The sequence below is a fragment of the Strongyloides ratti genome (assembly GCF_001040885.1).
Source record: "Strongyloides ratti genome assembly S_ratti_ED321, chromosome : X".
Lineage (NCBI taxonomy): Eukaryota > Metazoa > Nematoda > Chromadorea > Rhabditida > Strongyloididae > Strongyloides > Strongyloides ratti.
In genome coordinates, this window is record NC_037309.1 from 3,954,870 (window position 1) to 3,973,923 (window position 19,054).

A 19,054-nucleotide genomic window follows, 5' to 3' on the forward strand; every position below is an offset into this window, starting at 1 on the left:
TTTATAAATTATATATTTTTTTTTAAACATACCTGATTTGGACATAAACATGATCTACCAAAACAACATGGCATCAAACAACGTTGAAACCATTTAGCCCATTTTGGATTATTTTCTCCATATGGTTCTTCATTTTTTGGTTTAAAAACACCAATTTTTTCCTAGAAATAAATAAAATAAATAACTAATGATATATATTTTTCTTACACCATGAATATTTTTACAAAAATATGATCCAGATGATCCTTGAATAATTCTTTCAGGATTGACACCTGATTTAATTGCTTTAGAAATTTCATCTGTAACAAAAGTAAGTAAATTAGCATCATCAATTGAACCGTATTGTTTAAAAAATTCTTCAGTTGTTGAGTCATCTTCACTTTCACTTGTATCACCGTCATTACTACTATAAATATTTTGGGATCCATTTTGAACTGTTCTAACTGATGTTCCTTGATTTCTTTTTATTAATGGAGTTTTTTCATTTTTCAGAACTTTACTATTATCATTGTTTCTATCATTAGAACCTTTAATTAAAGATGTTGTTTCATTGAAATCACCTTCAGAGTCTGAAGTATAGTTAAATATAGCTGAATAAGAAACATCAAGAGGATGCATACCCGTAGTTATTATATCATCGGCATTAACATCCATTGATGGAAGATTACTATTACTATTTCGATCACTTTCCACAATATTATTACCTTTATCATTCATATCTTCCATTACTTGCAATAAATGAGGTCGAATAAATGTTCTAAGTTAAATATTATTTAGATTTTCTTTCTTAGAAATTGATCTAAAAGATAGATTAATTAAAAAGTAATATTTTAAATTTTTATACATAACTATAGATACGTGAAAATTATTATCTTATATCATTATCTTAAAATAAATGAATAAAAACTATAAAAATAGATTAATTTACATTTTTCAATTTTAAATTATATATGTAGTACTATAAATTTATAATCTCCTTTTTCAAATGTTTCTTATTCTTAAAAAAGTAGTATGTGATAGGGAAAAAAAAAAGTTTTATAATTAAATAACATATAAAATGATGTTTAATTGAAAACAAGTTGTAAATAGTTATTTATATTTAAAAAGATAATTATAATGTTAAAAGATATATTAAATATGTATATATCTAAAAGTTTTAAACAAAAAAGATACTATTTTATTAGCATTAAAGTTAACAAAAATAGTTATATAATAATAAGAGTACGTATAATTCAATTAATATTCATAAATTCTTATAACATATTATAAAAATATTTTTTATGTTTATTTTACTGAATCATTAAACAATTATATTAAAATTATGGTAAATTATCAATAGATTTAAGTAAAAAAAAACACTTAATAATTAAAATAATCATCAATTCTAAATGTACCAATAATTTGTTTCACTATTCAATTTTAATCTAGAAATAAACGTCCATATTTTTTTTTTAAAAAATAAAAAGTACTTATTATAAATATTATATGCAGAATTTTTACTATCAAATATTTTAAAATTATTATTATAAATGGCATAATTATAATAGAAATACGATTAATATTAATCACTTTTGAATTTTTTATTTTTTTATCATTTATTATTACATTATAATGAAATAAAATTGTTTTAGGGTAATGTCTTTTTTATAATAAATAGTAAGAGAATAGAAAATGAATATATATATATATATATGGAAACAAAAACAATGATTAGATAACGTTATTTTATATAATCATACATATAGTGTATAAGAGAAAAAAAAACCTATATGATAAAAATGACGGTTTGCTTTATAAAAATAATAATCATATATAACTATTAAAGAGGTATAAAATTAGAATGTTAAAGATTATTTATGTTAGTTAACTATAATGTAACTGAATTCTTAAATGATAATATACAATGAAATTAAATATCATACTAAAATGATATTGAAAAGCATATACTAATTAGATAAAATTACTTTCCATCTTGAGTACAATAAAGTCAATATTATTAACTTGTTTAATATCATAAAATAACATTATATATACAGACTTGTAAATCACTTTACTAATAAATATATCCTTTAAAACATTGATAAATATGTCAATATAAATGAACTAAAAATATATCTACATTTTTATTAAAACAAAAGCTAATATTTTTTAAAAAATTAATAGTGATATCATATAAATATTTTGTTTGCGCGGGTAATGATATCATTTATAAGAAAATACACTATTTTGTAATCTTAAAAATAAATATTAATAATAAATAAATATAAAAGTTAAGAATTAATAGGTAAGAATATAATTTTTTTATATTTTATGAATATAAAATTTTATAAATTTGTCTAAAACTTTGGGACTTTTCTAAAGAATTTTTTGCATAAAAAATACACTCTTGGTTTTAAAAAGATCTTGGAATCCTGCTTCTTTATATATGTTTACCAAAAAAAATTTACTGTATGCTTATCATAATAATTTAATAGTTTTATTAAAGGCAAAAACATATTATCCCTCAACATAATAAAAATTTTTTCTTTTTTATTTTTAGTTACCTTTTTTTTATTATCAAAATTTTTATTCTTATTTATTATTGTTTGGGAGTTAAAAAAATAATGATAAATAAAAACATATATATAACTATTTGATCTATTATAATTCCTATTTTTTACTTAAGTAAATTTTTACACTAAATTTTAAATAAATATATGTAGTTTTTTTTTTTTTTTTTTTTAAAGTATATATATTTTAAAATGTACAATAATATATTATTAATATAACAAAAAAAAAGTATAAATAAAAAAAACAACACATAAATTCTTAATTTTTGTCTCATTTATTATTATATAAAATACAAAACATGTTTTTAAAAGACACTTAAATTTAATTATCAATTATATTTGTTTATAAGCAAATCACATTTATTTTTTTGTTGAAAATTAATAATGACAAAAAAAATTTCTTTCGATTATTAAAAAATTTAAATTTCATTAAAGTTACTATCCAAAAATTTCGAAAAATGTTTTCATATTAATTTTAATTAATTATAATATTCAAGGTAACATTAATTATTTCTTTCAAAATGAAAATTTTGTTTTCTCCTTTAAATTTGTATTTTTTTGTCATTTATATATATATTTTGATAAAAACTAAAAATGTTTTTTCGTAAAATTGATTATTGATGTATACTAATATAATAAAAAAATACTCATAATGGTTTGTTGAGAAGTTGCGCGATATACTCTTTTTTTAATACATGCAAAATTGATGCAGAAACCATACCATATTTGAAAAAAAAAATGAAGAATATTATATATTTTGATATTGGTAGTATTAAGAAGATAAAAAAACATATCGCTTTTTACGTTGGCCAGTGAAAGTTTTTATATTTCCATATCTGCATCTTCAGTATCAGAACAACCAGATAATGATGATTCGGAGTCATCATCATCTTTAGTTTCTTTTTCTAATTTTTCTTTTTTGGTACTTGGTCCATTATTTTTAGATAAAGTAACTCCTGGTGTTCTCATTACTTGATTATGAGGTGATGGTCTTGTACGATTGCGAGGTGTTGCTATTTCAATGTCATCTGATACTCTTCCAATGGCATCTTCAGTTGCATATCTTTGTACATATGAAATACATTTCTTTTTAAATTCATCTGGTTTGTGCAAAAAAAGTGATGCTGCATCACCATTTAAAGGATCAGTTGGATTTGGATACGCTAATAATTGTGGTAAGAATGACTCAAAAATGTTTGTGAGATCATATAATGATGACCATGCTTGATTGATAACATCAAGACAAACAGTACCAGAAGCTTCATCAATATTTGGATGGAAAATACGATTCATGAAACCTATTGATGGACTTTTAAAAGGATATTTTTCAGGTAAATCAACACGAACCTTCCATACACCACCTTCATATGGAGCTAAAATAATAATATATTTATTAATTTATTCTTTAAAAAAAAAGTGAAATAAATAAACATACTATCTTTTGGGCCATGAAATTTGACAGTGAATTCATTTACTCTACCCGTAAGATGAACCTCGTGGTTACTTTGAATTCTGCAAATAATAATAAAAAAAAATGTAATCAATTAAATTTAAAACATACAGTCTCATCAAATCGGAATCCATACGACGCTTGCCAGCACTTGGAGAAGACATCTTTGCAAGTTAAGATATTATCACAAGAGTTTACGCAAAAAAAATATATTGTATATATATGATTGTTTATTATAATCAAGTGTAATGTCACAAGGAACCAATATTATTATGGTTATATTTTGAAAGAAGCGTAGAAACTTGAATAAAGCCAGCAAGAGTCGTGAAACCACAAGAATTACCGGCAAACAAAGATTATAAAGTTAATTTATCCTAAAATATACAAAATAATTAGTATTCATTAAAAATATTATCATTTATTAAGATAATAATAAAAAAATATTTACTACAAAATTAATATAATAATATTTGTAATGCTAAGTAAGGAATACTATGTATATACAGTAGTCATAAGACTCAATTCAATAGTAGCGGGATATTTTTATAAACGTTAACTGAATTGCAAAATCATATGTGATATAGAGAATGAAGAGAAGTGGTTGAGGCAGATAACAGGGCCGTCAATAAAATGTCTCGTGGTTGACAAACCACGACCACGTCTATGTCTTTTTCGCCATTGGTAGCCGTTCAATGATTGTCGATTTATAATAAAGCTCTTCTAGGTTACAATGGTGAGCAGCGCGATTAAATCTTCTCATCAAACAGAATTATTCTTTTTATATTAATAAGAAAACAATTAAAATTTTATCACAAAATTTGATATAAAAATATCATAATTTTATTTATTATAATAATAATAATAATATATATATATATTAACAAAATACTTATGTTCATTTCTAAAAATTTAGTGATATATTTGTATACATATATATATATATATATATATATACATTTATCAATATTATATCATACATTCAGAGTCATATTAGTAATATTTTTCTTCCATTATAAATAATTCTTAAGAATTGTTAGATATTTTGTTTTTTTTTTTTAAATAATAATATTTTTTAAAATAACATGTAAAAAGATGTATCTTCAAGTAGTATTAAAAAAAATGTAAAAAAAGGAGACAAGTAAACTTAAAGCGATTTGGTTAAGCCTACTATAAAAGAAAACATATACTTTACTTTTATTATTTGACGACGTTATGGATGTCGTTAATTATTAATCTTTTCGCAATTCGAAGTGTTTTTCACTTTAAAAAGCCTTATTAGAAGAGAAGCATTGTATAACATGACAAAATATGGTTGTAAAATAAGAACAAAATCATATAAAAATAGGATAAAGTGTACTAGATAAAAGATAGTTCAGTATAATTAAAATAAAATTTATAAATAACCTATTTGAGTTAATATAGTGTGACTGTTAACATATATAAAATGATTATTAAATACACTAATGAATCAAAAGTCTTTTAACTCTTTCATTCTATTAATTATCAATCATCTAAATGTAGAATATATATTCTGTTATCTAAAATCCATTTAAACATTCTTCTAACAAGTAAAACTTTATTTATAGTTACAAATATAATGATTATCTAATAATATTAAATAACATTTTATATCTATACAGTTTAATATAGCAAACAAAACAAATAAAAAAGTATTCATATGACATTTTTTTAAATAATAAGTTAAGGAAAAATAATTTAATACATATTAACATTTGAAAATTCCTATTATTTATACCAAATTATAAATGAATACACAAAAATTTCGTCTCTATCATCATATAAATACAATTTATGTATGAAATAAAATAAAAGTGTAACTAACATATCAGAAGAATTACACCAATGCATTATATAAAAACATATGACAAAAAAAAATTTTAGTTTTACTTCTATGTATATTTAAAAAAAATGAGATTGTTTGTTTAGATGAACAAATACCATAAAAAAAAATATATATTTAAAGTATTTAAATTGTAAGTAAATTATTGTAAAATAAATAATATAAAAAAAAAAATATTTTATAGATAATTTACTCTTGTTTATATTTTTTTACTAAGTCATTTTTGAGGTTATTCTTCACACAATGATATATATATACAAATAAATACTTTCATAACATATCTTATCTTGATAAAAAAAATATATAATGAAATGATGATAAAAACAAAGCAATAGATATAATTCCAAAATGAATAGATAAATACATATTATCTTCTTCATTTAATGACCTTTTATTATTTTTTTAACATCTAAATATAACAATATATACTAAAAAAAAAAATTTTTTTATCTTTTGTTGACATATTTTCTTTAACGTTCTATGCACATTTGTCCTCTTATATTTTCACATTATTCATAGACATTATTCAAAAAGTATTCTTGAACAGAAAGTAATTTTTTTTCATTTTATAACTTTGCATTTTTATGTAATACTAATTTTTATAATATTTAACAATTTTAATTTTATCTTTTTTTTTTTTTTCTATATATTTTTTAATTATTAATTAAAAAAGTATTATGAAACGTTCATTATCAGAAACAAAAAGAATTGATAATTCTAATAAGAAAGAGGATGTTGATGTATATGCTTTTACCGATGATCAAGATATTAATAAAGCAAAAAAACATTGTTTAACAAAGTCATCTATACCTAATAATAATCCTAGAATGGATAATCCATTTCAATTTATGAAAAATTCAAAAAATCGTGTAATGTTTAAACATACATTTAATGGTTCTGATGCCGTTATACTTTCAAATAATGACATATGTTTGAAGAAAAAAAATTGCGACAATAATACAACGACAACAAGAAATTTTATGGAGAAGAGTTATGGTGACTCCTCAACAATTATTCAAGGGCGCAGTCCACAGAGAGTAAAAGAAAATGGTGAAATGTCTGACCATAAGAATGATGTTTATTATGTCGTACAAGGATTAAGAGATACATCTATTAATGTTAAAATATTAAGTGGTGCACATTTAGCTAGAAAATGTATAGAACCTAAATTTAGACATTTTTGTAGAATACAAGATGTTTTTGATTTATTTTTAAAACATACAAAAGATTTAATTGAAACTTCTCCATCAATGGCTTTAGTTATATCAACAGTACTTTATTTATTGTCTCGTGATAAAGAACAATTTCCTTATAGTGATAGAGCCGGTGAAGCAATTCTTCAATTAGTTAAAATAAATAATAATATTGATGATGAAGAGTATAATAAAACAAAAGAAAAAATTAAAGTTATTCTTGATAAGTGGTTTGAAAATACTAATACAAATTCAAGTAAGCAAATAAAATTTCAATTAACAGATGATATGTTACATCCTAAAAATCTTGCACTTGAAGCATTAGTATTTATATGTATATCAAATGGTAATTCAAAATTCAGAGATACTATCAAATCTAATGGTACTTTAGAATGGATTATAGATGAATTTGGAAGGATTATTGATGAATGTATAAATAATAATAATTTAAATTGTAGAAAATTGAATATATTATTAAGAATTATTCAAAATATGTCAATTAATCATAAGAATAACAAATATTATCTGATAACACATTCATCTAATAGTTGCCTTAAATCATTGGAAAAATTATTTAATTTTTTTTGTAATATTATAGGAAAAAATTGTGATAAAAATGAACCTATAAAAAATGATTTATCACAAACATTTCAATTAGTATTAAATATTCTTGTTACATTAACAGAAGAAAATGAAATATCTTCTGCCATCCTTGGGAAGACAGATGGTTTTCTTAAAAAATTATGTGAAGTTATCTTTTGTTGGGGACCACAAAATATTAGTGAAAAATATAAATTTTCAATAACAATCGCCTGTTCCGGATGTTTAGCTAATGTTATTGAGTCATGTGGAAGGAATCGTAAAATTATTCTTAATGAAAAATGTAATTATTTTGATGATGAGATAAATGATATTCAGGAAAACACCATTCTTGTTTCATTTGCTAAAGTAAGTAATAATATCAATAAAAAAAAAGATAATATTTAATTATCTTAATAATATAAATTAATAGTATATAACTTTTTCTTTTTAGCATTTTAAATATTGGGAATCTAAGATTACACTTATTGATGAAGATATGGATAATATGTTAGATATTGAGAATGATCTTGATGATGATGATACACCAATATCTGATGAAGAAAAGTCAAAAGATGGTAAAAGTGATATTCAGGGACGTAGTGAAATGATAAAACTTAGAATGGAACAAAAAGAAAAAGATTGTGATGCATTATTTACAGAAGCAGCTGATAAATATGCAACATCACATATGGAAGCTAATTTGATCGCATCATTTTCAGCTATTAATTTAGGTTTATTATTACAAGATAATGAAGAATTGGCAGAAGAAGTTCGCAAGTATCTACCAAATGAAAATTTCGCACCAATGATTAACTTGTTACAACGTTATCTTGAATTTACGTCACACATTAATCAAAGTAATTCTAATGCTTGCTCAAAAGCTATAAATCAAATAATTGAAAATCTTGGAAATTTTGATAGTCTTAGATAGTATAATATTTGATTTATAATTATTATTATATCAAAATTGATTTTCAAAAAAACAATTGCTAACATAAAAAATATTCAGATATTTTTTGTGACATATTTTTTATTTCGTTGTTTAATGTTTTTTTCAAAATTAATTATTTTCTAATAAACTTATTTTACTTTTATTTTATTATTATAAAATAATAAAATATTTTTAACCATTGTCGCTTTCTTTGATAAAAGATATTCTTTCATTTGTTCTTGTTTCTGGTAATGAACAAGATCTTTCATTTCTTTTTTTTGTAACAAAAAATTTTTTACCAATTGTGTAACTAGAATATATTAATATTCCAATAATAGATATTATTATTATAATAATAGTAATTAAAGTGATACTATTTTTGATGGTAAAAAAATTAATATTAATCCATGTATTTTTATTAAATATATTTGTTTCATTAACTTTTAAATAAAATTCTTTTTTAAATTGAAAATTATTTTGATTTGAGTAAACATTACAACTATATAACCCTTCATTCTTTTTTATAAAATTTTTTATAACAATAAATCTTTTGTCAATTTCATCTAATTTTTTGCTTTCATTACCTTCAAAAGGTGTATAATACCATCGAATTTGAAAAAAATTTTTCCATTCATATTTATCTAATGTATCATTAAAACAATTCAAAGTACAATTTTGACCATCAATTAATGATATATTTTGACTAATATCATTATTTTTTTCTTTTACTAATACCATAACTGTTTTTGTTATTAATGCAGCATCATTTACAATATGGCATGAATATAAACCACTATCTTTTTTTTTAGCATTAAGTATATAAAAATATTCATCATTTTGTTGAATGTGAAGTCTCCTTTCACTTGCTGCTGGAAAATGACTATTATTACCTTTTGACCATTTTATTATTGGATCTGGTTTACCTTTACCTTCACAATTTAAGATTATCGTCTGATCTTCATTAACTATAATACTATCTGGTGATGAAATAAATTCAGGTATTCTATTTACAATAACTTTAGTTCTTGTTCCATATGCAGGTCCATAAATATTACTTAATATACATTGATATTGACCTTCATTATTTTGTGTCATATTAATAAAATGTAATATTGTTGACATAGATTCAAATTCTGTTTTATTTGTAATAGGAGTATTTAATATAACAATTTCAACATTATCTACCTTATTTTCATTAACAATAATTGTTTCATTTTCTTTATATAATATCCATTTAACGGTAATTGGTGCAGCACCGTAACCTGAACATGTTATAGATGAATTGTATAGCTCAATACCCTTTAATAAATTTGGTTGTTGTAAAACAAATTGTATATATGGTGTCTGTTCAGCACAAGTAATATTATCAAAATCTAATGTCAACATATCTACATTATAAAATTCAATTGGATGTAAACAATATGCATTTATTTTAGTATCTTCTAAATTAGCAACTTGTAACCATTTTGAAAACCATCTCATACCACAATCACAATTTAATTTATCACTATCAAAATATAATTTTGTTAAATTTAATCCAAAAAAAGCATTAGCTTGTATTGTTACAATAGGATTTGATCTTAAATCAATGATACTTAAATTTGGAAAATTTTTAAATGAATATGGTGGTAACATTTCAAGTCTATTTGAGGAAAAATTTAAAAATTTTAATGAATCCATACGTAAATCTGCAAGTACCAAACCATCTTGAAGACAAAATGCTAACTTATTTTCTGATACATCTCTTAAATATTTAAAAAATAAAATAAATAATAATAATATAAATTTTTTTTTTATTAAAACCTACAAATTTTCAAGTTCTTGCATACTATTAAATAATGCTTTATCAAGATAATTAATATAGTTGTGACTAACAAAAAATGATTTTAATTTATAGAGATAACCAAAATATTGATATTCTAATCTTTCAAGTTTGTTAAAATTTAAATTTAATTCTAAAAGATTTGGACAATGTGAAAAAAAATATGGATGAATATAGGAAATTTCATTCATTGATAATTCTAATTTTTCTAAATTTTTTAATTCAAAAGTCCATTGAGTATCCAAACTTTTTAATTTGTTATATGATATATTTAGTATTGTTAAATTTTTTTGTAAAAAAAAAACTGCTTCAGAAATTTTTGATATATTATTATAATTGAGATATATTTTTTTTAATCCAACTAAATCACTAAAAAATTGTCTTTCAATTTTGTACAAATTATTGTAACTTAAATCTAATGTTTCTAATCTTTTAAGTTGTTTAAATGTACCAGAAGTAATATCATTGATAAAATTTTTTGAAAAATTTAAATATTTTAATGATGGAAAATGCCAAAATGCATTAATTTCAAGTTTGCTAAAATTATTTTGACTTAAATCTAATTTTTCAATTAATGATGGTACAGGATCTGTTATAGCATAAATGTAATCAGGCCATTTATTTATTTGATTTCTTGAAATATCAACAATACGAATTTTTGATAAAAATAAAACATCAGAATTTGTTATTTCAGAAATATTATTGTTTTTAAGATTTAATTTTTGTAAATATGTATAATATTTTATTTGTTGTGGTATTAGGGTAATATTATTTTTACGGAAAGAAAAATTTTTTACGTTTTGAATATTTTTCCAAAATGTTTCTGAGAGTATAGTAATGTTTGAATTTACAATTTCTACAGTCCATAGAAATGGTTTATTTGTAAAGTTAAATTCAATTTTATTTTTCAAATCATTAATTTTTCTAAAAAAAATTATTTATTATAGTTTATTTAAAAAATAAATAAATAAACATACATGTTTTTAATAGTATCAGGAACTTTTATCAATTGGTTATCATTATTTAACATTTTTCCATCACAAATAAGAGTTAAACTTTTGTTGTTGTAATCACATTCTTGTGTAGGTGTATTTTTAAATATTACAAGAATAAAAATTAAAAATAAACTAGATTGTTTATAACTCTTAATCATATCAGTAGAATAAATATTTTTTACCAAATTATATAATATTCCTTCTTATAACATATGTTACCCGTTTATAAAAAAAAATATAATACAATTTTTTAATTATTGTATTATTATATTGTCGCAATTTAGACTTCTCATAAAATTTCTTTTTTTTTCTTTCTTATCTAAATCTTCCATATATTTTTTATAAAATATAAAAATAAAATAATAGAAGAATTAATTAATTTGGTAAAAAAAAATTTTTTTCCAGAATTAAACATATGTTTTCAAAGATATATTTAAAAATTGAAAAAAAAAGAGAAATGTTACAAAGTACAGCTAAATATTATCTTTATATTTTATAGGAAGATTGTGATATAATGGAGAAAAAATTTTTTGTATGAAAAATGTATAAAGAGAAAACACATATTGTCTCCAGTTAAGTTGTTTTAATCCTTTCAAATAATCGAGAATGATATTAAAAGAGAAGATGCTTGGTATTATGTATTGTATATAAGATAAAAAAAAAAAGTTAAAAGACTTATCTAAAGTGGTAATTGATTTGGCAAATAATTATTGCAAACATTTTATCATTTACCTCGTACTTAAAATATATACTTCAAAATGAGGAAGGACTCCTTCAATATTTAAAGGACACTGTTATATTTTCTTTATATATGTATATAATTTTTGAGCTCGTTATCACATTATAAATAATAATAAAAAGATAAATTAATTACCTATATATAATTAAAGTTACTTTAAATAATTTTTATAGAATGAATAAAATAATTGCATTATACAAAAATATAATTTTAATAAAAATGTGTATATGTGTTAATCAAAATATTTTAGAGAAAATATAATTTTTACGAAAATCTTTTGCTAAAATATTTTATTAAATTTAATCAGCATAATCAAATATTACACCATTTGATTTTTCACAATACTCTAAAGCACATTCTCTATATAATTCTTTTTTTGAATCAATTACACGATCTGTAGATATTCTAACTAATGTTTCAAATTCACATGGTTTTTCACAACCTGGTATTTCTAATTCTTTAGATGATTTATCATTTGGTTTATAAATTAAATCAACATAATATGTTCCATTATCTGATTTATAAAGTTCCATAACAATAGCACTTGCATATGGGAATATATCATCAGGGAAGACATTTAATGCTGACATAAGTGCTAATACTGTTTCAGCATGTGATGAATATAATATCATTTTTTTATATGAATCATTTGGATGATTTATTATTTTTTTAATATTATCAAGCCAATTATCAAGAAGATATCCACCACGTAATTTACCTAATTCACTATTTTGAAATTCACCTAATCTTGTTTGTCTTTTTATATCACATACAATATCTAATGTTGTTTTTTTATCATATTGTGGCCATTCTTTTAATACCCAACTTGGTTGATTAAGTCCATGAATAATTTCAATATTAATACTACATAAACCTCCAACATCTTTTATTGTTAAATCTTCTGTAAATCCTGTTACATTTTTTAATAATGGTAATATATCACTATAATTTTTCATTAATTCTTCATGTAAATTATTATTAATATTTTCTTCTTTTTTATCATATTCTGGACAATCAAAACCTGTTGGTCTAAGTAAAGGATCATTATCACGTGGACTTGATGCATGAATTGGTACAGCTTGTGTTGGTAATTTATGTCCAGAATGTTTTGTATTTGGAAACATTCCATAAATAAATGATTGAGCACTTGCTAATGTTCTATCAACATCAGATGATCTAATATAAACTTCTTGTGGTTTATATGTGCTATTAACAAATTTATGAGTATATCTTTTTCTAAACCAATTACCAAGATTTAACATTTGACTTTTACCTTTCTATAAACATTAATATATTTATATATCTTATTAATTGTTTTAATAAAATAAAAACATACCAATGTTAATTGTCCCCATCCATCTTCCCATTTATTTTCAGTATGAACATCATTTGGATATGGCAAATCACTTGGAGCTCTATCACCATGTCTCCAGATAGCTTGAACAAAAATTAAATCACCATCTATTTTTTTAGTTAATATAACTTCAATAATTGAAAATAAAAGTAATATAAAAGATATTTTTAATATCATCGTTATTTTCTAAAATAAAAATAATAATGAATAAAATATTATAGAGTATGTACAAATAATTTTTATTTTTATTACTATAAATATCATACATTTGTTTAAAGTTTACTCTATAGATAAACTAATAATTAAAAGTATAAGAAATAAAAAGTTTAAAAGAACAATATTTTTATTAATAAAAAAATTAAATTGCTAGTTATTACAATAAAATATATAAAATTTTTCAAATAATAATAGTCAGAAGAAAAAAATTAATCTTATAAATTTCTAATATAAACAAAAAGATTATAGATTAGATAAAAGTAATTTTAACGAGAATATCTTGAATATATATAAGCTTATATATATTTATTTCTATCAAATTAAAATTAAGGATAATTTGTTAAAAAATTAACAAAATGTTTCGTTTATATATAAATATATATTTATGATAAAATATATTTACACAGTTGATTAAAAAGTAATTCTTTTTACACCTTTTTTACAGAATATATCTATGTAAATAATTATAGGATAAAACCATATTAATAATAAATAAATATTATATTTATCTGAAAAAAGAGATTATAAATAAATTTATAATTTTTAAAAAATTACAAAGGAAACGATGACAAATCAAAAAGAATTAATGTAAAAATGCAAACATAAATAGAATTAAACGTAATTATTTATAAAATGTTAAAAATTACTTCTATTAATGATAAAAAAGTTACAAAATGTTAACAAAATTATTTCAACTTTTATCTTTTTAAAAATAAGCTATTAGTACAGTTTTTTTTTGGTCCTCATATACCATATTAAAGTAAATTAATCATTAGAAATAATTTTTTATTAACAATTGCTTTTTGACATTCTTCAATCAATTGAGTTGATGGTTCACCAATCCTTAAATTATCAAACAAGACAACAATTATGTTAACATCTTTAAGAATATATAATAAATTTTTTTTTGTACTTATATTTAATTTTTGTTGTGTTAATAATTAATTATTGGTACAGGTTTTTTTAATCCTCATATACCATATTGAAGTAAATTAATCATTGAAAATAATTTTTCATTAACAATTGCCTTTCGACATTCTGCAATCAATTGAGTTGATGGTTCACCAATCCTTAAATTAGCAAACAAGTCAACAGTTATGTTAACATCTTTAAGAATTGATAATAAATTATTTCTTGTACTTATTTTTAATTTATGTTGTGCTAATAATTCACTATTCATCAAATTAACTCTATTATAAAATTGTTTACATCTTTTATAATTGTTACATATTAGTGCATCTTCACTTCTTATCACACATTCTTTTGTTAAATTTATTTTTTGAGCAAATTCAGCTGTAAATTGTTTTTGAATTTCATAACAATCTTCTATCTGTAAAAAAAAATTTTCTATAAAAAAAGAATTAAAGTTAAATAAAATTTACACTTTCAAACATTCCTTCAAGTCTTTTAAATTCTAATGGAAAATTTGCTAAACATTTTAATGTCTCTATACCAAGATATTCTCCAATAGATTGTATTATATCACCAGTAGTTCTTAAGTCATCATGTTGTATAGAAAATGTTCCTTCTGAATCAAGTTTTAATAAAAGAATTTTTTCAGTTCTTAAATTATACATTTTTACTAAAAATGTTTCATTATCAATTTTAATTTCATCCAAAAAATTATCATTAAACCATTCTATAAAATTTTTTGATTTAAATATTGATTTAAATTCAACTTTACTAACAGGTGGTGTATATTCAGATTGACATAAAACAATGGAACAAAATTTTGGTAAAGTTTTAAATACTTCCATTACTTGAAATTGATTATCAACTGTTGTACCAACAATTACCTTTAAATGTAATTCTAATAAAATATCTTTATTTAATTTTAATGGGATTGATATTTCATTTGATAATATTTCATTTGGATGATAGATAAATGATTCACCAGGAAAAATTCCTTCACCAAATATTATAACAGTTTTTATAAAAACATTATCGTCTATTTTAATATGTAACTGTAAGCCATCAGATATTGTTGCAGAAAAAAAACAGGTCAAATGAGAATCTTTAATGATTTTAATACCTAATACATTATCTTCAGTTGATTTTCTATCATAATGATTTAATTCTTTTAATAGATTTGTTTTTTTCATATTATATTCACGTATTAATTGTTGAGCACGATCATTTGTTACAGAACTTGAATCCTTGAATTTATAACCTATAACTCTACCTTCTTTTGTAACAATTATTAAATGATTATCATTCTCATCATCAACCATTTTTCCTAGAAAAGCATTATTTATGGTAGCTTCTATTGTAATTTTATGTATTATATCACCATTCATTAATGATCTTATATCAATTTTACCATTTATAAAAATACATCCAACACAATTATCATCAGGAAATGAACAAAATGATACAACTTGTGTTTTACTTTTTATTCTCCATAAACGATTTTTATTTTTCCATACACCAAATGTTCCGTTGATTAAGGCAAATGCAATAAATGCATCCCTAATATGTTTTATATTACTAATAGAATCACATTCACTTAATTCACCAACTAACATATCTTTTTTAAAAATTTTTATTTCTGTATCTTCACTTCCAATTAATATTTCATTAGTTCCATCACTATCAATATCAACAATAGCAAGGCATGTTATATTTCCTCCAATTGTTGTCCAAAATAATTCATTTCCTTTTTCATCAAATCCCCACATAGCTGAACCACAACCACATACTATACAATTTTCATTTAAATTATCAATTAATTTTCCAACATAAAAAAAAATATATTATTAAGAATATATAAAAACATATTTATATTTTCTTTATTAATTATATTTTAATTTTAAAAAAAATAATAAATGGTTAAAAATTAAAAATTAAGAAATCAAAAATATTTTTTTTTTCATTTCTTGAATCAACTAATTATACATAAAAATATGTATAATATAATTTGTTTTTCTTTTTTTTTTTGAAGTACTTTTATGAACATATTATGCATCTTTTATTAAAATAAATTTTATCAAACCCGCTAACTGACATTGTATAAATAAATATTTGTAGAGAATCTTTTTTCCTAATTTTGTATAATTATAAAATTTTATATAGTTATAAAAATATTAGGAAAATGATAATGACCTTTGGAATTTTATGCAAAAAAAAATATATACCATAATCATTGAAACAGATGTAATTGAAATTATTTGGTGTACTAAATACAGAAAAATTGTAGAAAATGTTAATTTGTTAATAAAACACTTTAATTTTTGAAATAAAACAGTATTGTAGTATTTTATCAAATAAAAAACTTTAAATTAAGAAGAAGTTAGTAATGTAAATATAAGAAATAAAAAGTTAACAAAAAAATTAAAATTAAAATATGAAACTTTAGTTATTTTTTCACTTTTATATTTTTGGGATTAAATGTTTTTTTTAAGTTTTATTACAAATGTTATATATTGGGTAAATTTTTCTCTTCAATATATAAAATTAAAAATAAATTTTTTTATCAACTATAATCTAATAAGTTTTACACTTACTTAATTTAAAAATTTTTCTTTTATATCTTAATGAAAATTTTATGTTACAAAAATTATTAACATCTTATTTCCGGTAAGTCTATTTTAAATACCCCGTATACAAATTTTTTTATTATTTTTAATGAAATAAAATTTGTTTGATTAAATAAATATATATAAGAAAACCTACTTCTATACAAGTGATCCCTTCTGGCATTTCTTTGGTAAATAATGTTTTATTTTGATAAATATCATAAGCAATCAAACTTTCAATTGTTCCTATTAATAAAATATCATATCCTTCATCATTTTCTTTTAATGGATCAGTAATTCTTAATTCTTTTATACAATTAATTTTTTCTGTTATATTATGAACAATATCAACTAAATAATTATATTTACATGAATAATGATGCTTTTTATTCTTTAACTTACTTTCATTTTGGAGAACAATTTTATTTTCAGGAGTTACAATAATTATTTGTTGTTTACCATTTTCTTGAAATTTTCCACCTACAGCACATTTATAAATTGTATGATAATTAAGACGATAATCAAATATTGATACTAATTGATAGTTATTAGACATTTTTATGCTTAAAATTAAAAAAAAAAAAGTTTATCTTTAATTCATTAAATTTTAACTTTATTTGAATATATTATTTTGTTTAATTCTTAGTACTTTCTTTTGTTGTCATGGTTACTTATAAAATGATATATAAGATATTACATTATATATTGTAGTTTGTATTATGAAAGTAGATATAAAGAATATCAAGATGTCAAAAAAAAATATATTAATTTATGATAACATTATTCAATCATTTTCATTGAAATTAGTAACTAACCGCAATAAACTTTTTTTTTTTAAATTAAAATAAAAAGAAAATTTTTATGTTACCTTTTTAATTTTATGTAGGTACATTTTATTTGTCATAATTTAGATACATTAAAAGAATTGTATGTATATGATTGCAATCATCATGATGTCTTTTTTATCATTTTAAATGATGTGTCTATATTTCTAAGAAAAACAGTCTATCATATAAGAATAATTAATAAAGAATACTGTCAACGTTTATCAAACAGATTTGAACTCATGATTATCTTTTATAATCAAGGACATAAGCAATTTCATTATATATATATTATATTATATTTTGAAATAATTATTAATTAGAATATATATTATTATATATATATGTGTGTAATTACAAGATAAATAGAAAAACTTGTCAATATATATATTTTTTTTTATTTACTACAATCATAGTTAAAAGTAAACAAATTAAAATTGTCAATAACCGAAACTTGAAAGAAATAGAAATTTATTTTTGTTTTTAAAAAAAGGAACAAAAAAGAGCAATTTCAAAATCATTCATCCTTAACAATAAATATATTTAATTGATAATAAAGTGCATATGAATATTACAGATTGTTACCATAAATAAAATTTTATAATCTTTATAACTATACTTTTATCCATTATATATATTTACTATCATAATATATGTATTTATAATATTAGATTGCTATGATTTATAATCAAATAATATTTTTATGTTAAAAAGGGAAATAACAATTTGTGGATCATCATCTCAATTGATGTTATGTATTATTCCTTGTACTAGATAAATAATTATTAAATTGAAAAATTACTCAAATTGAAGATAAAAGTGATAATTTAAAATAATATTTATAAAATTTTTTTCATCTATTCATATACTTTTTAATTTATTTTAATAATTTTTATAACTATAAAAAATTTGTAAGTTAAAAAAGGATTTTTATAATTATTTAAATTTTATTAATTATATTAAAATAATATTGATAATAAATTTATTTATATATATTTTTTATAACAAACAACTTTTATTTAT

General features: G+C 20.7%; 6 protein-coding genes across 6 annotated transcripts; 1 reads left to right on the plus strand and 5 right to left on the minus strand.

Moving 5' to 3' along the window:
* Window positions 1-8: 8 nt before the first annotated feature.
* Window positions 9-726, minus strand: SRAE_X000084600 (Pi4KIIalpha; the record flags this gene model as incomplete). Its single annotated transcript, XM_024645239.1, has 3 exons — window positions 9-161; window positions 208-569; window positions 621-726. 3 exons carry the CDS (start codon window positions 724-726, stop codon window positions 9-11), a joined length of 621 nt encoding a protein of 206 aa, XP_024510718.1.
* A 2,645-nt stretch (window positions 727-3,371) lies between these two features.
* SRAE_X000084700 (Ubiquitin-conjugating enzyme E2 H) lies at window positions 3,372-4,163 on the minus strand (the record flags this gene model as incomplete). Its single annotated transcript, XM_024645241.1, has 3 exons — window positions 3,372-3,922; window positions 3,985-4,061; window positions 4,111-4,163. The coding sequence occupies 3 exons, from the start codon at window positions 4,161-4,163 to the stop codon at window positions 3,372-3,374; spliced, it is 681 nt and encodes a 226-aa protein (XP_024510719.1).
* Window positions 4,164-6,537: 2,374 nt separating this feature from the next.
* SRAE_X000084800 (Wings apart-like protein homolog) lies at window positions 6,538-8,566 on the plus strand (the record flags this gene model as incomplete). The annotated part of the gene is made up of 3 exons (XM_024645242.1): window positions 6,538-7,483; window positions 7,712-8,001; window positions 8,087-8,566. 3 exons carry the CDS (start codon window positions 6,538-6,540, stop codon window positions 8,564-8,566), a joined length of 1,716 nt encoding a protein of 571 aa, XP_024510720.1.
* Window positions 8,567-8,758: 192 nt separating this feature from the next.
* On the minus strand, window positions 8,759-11,541 carry SRAE_X000084900 (Gp150 protein; the record flags this gene model as incomplete). The annotated part of the gene is made up of 3 exons (XM_024645243.1): window positions 8,759-10,310; window positions 10,374-11,312; window positions 11,366-11,541. 3 exons carry the CDS (start codon window positions 11,539-11,541, stop codon window positions 8,759-8,761), a joined length of 2,667 nt encoding a protein of 888 aa, XP_024510721.1.
* Window positions 11,542-12,421: 880 nt separating this feature from the next.
* Window positions 12,422-13,653, minus strand: SRAE_X000085000 (Histidine phosphatase superfamily, clade-2-containing protein; the record flags this gene model as incomplete). Its single annotated transcript, XM_024645244.1, has 2 exons — window positions 12,422-13,399; window positions 13,459-13,653. The coding sequence occupies 2 exons, from the start codon at window positions 13,651-13,653 to the stop codon at window positions 12,422-12,424; spliced, it is 1,173 nt and encodes a 390-aa protein (XP_024510722.1).
* A 1,009-nt stretch (window positions 13,654-14,662) lies between these two features.
* Window positions 14,663-17,763, minus strand: SRAE_X000085100 (Bardet-Biedl syndrome 2 protein; the record flags this gene model as incomplete). Its single annotated transcript, XM_024645245.1, has 4 exons — window positions 14,663-15,022; window positions 15,075-16,390; window positions 17,442-17,558; window positions 17,610-17,763. The coding sequence occupies 4 exons, from the start codon at window positions 17,761-17,763 to the stop codon at window positions 14,663-14,665; spliced, it is 1,947 nt and encodes a 648-aa protein (XP_024510723.1).
* Between the last annotated feature and the right edge of the window lie 1,291 nt (window positions 17,764-19,054).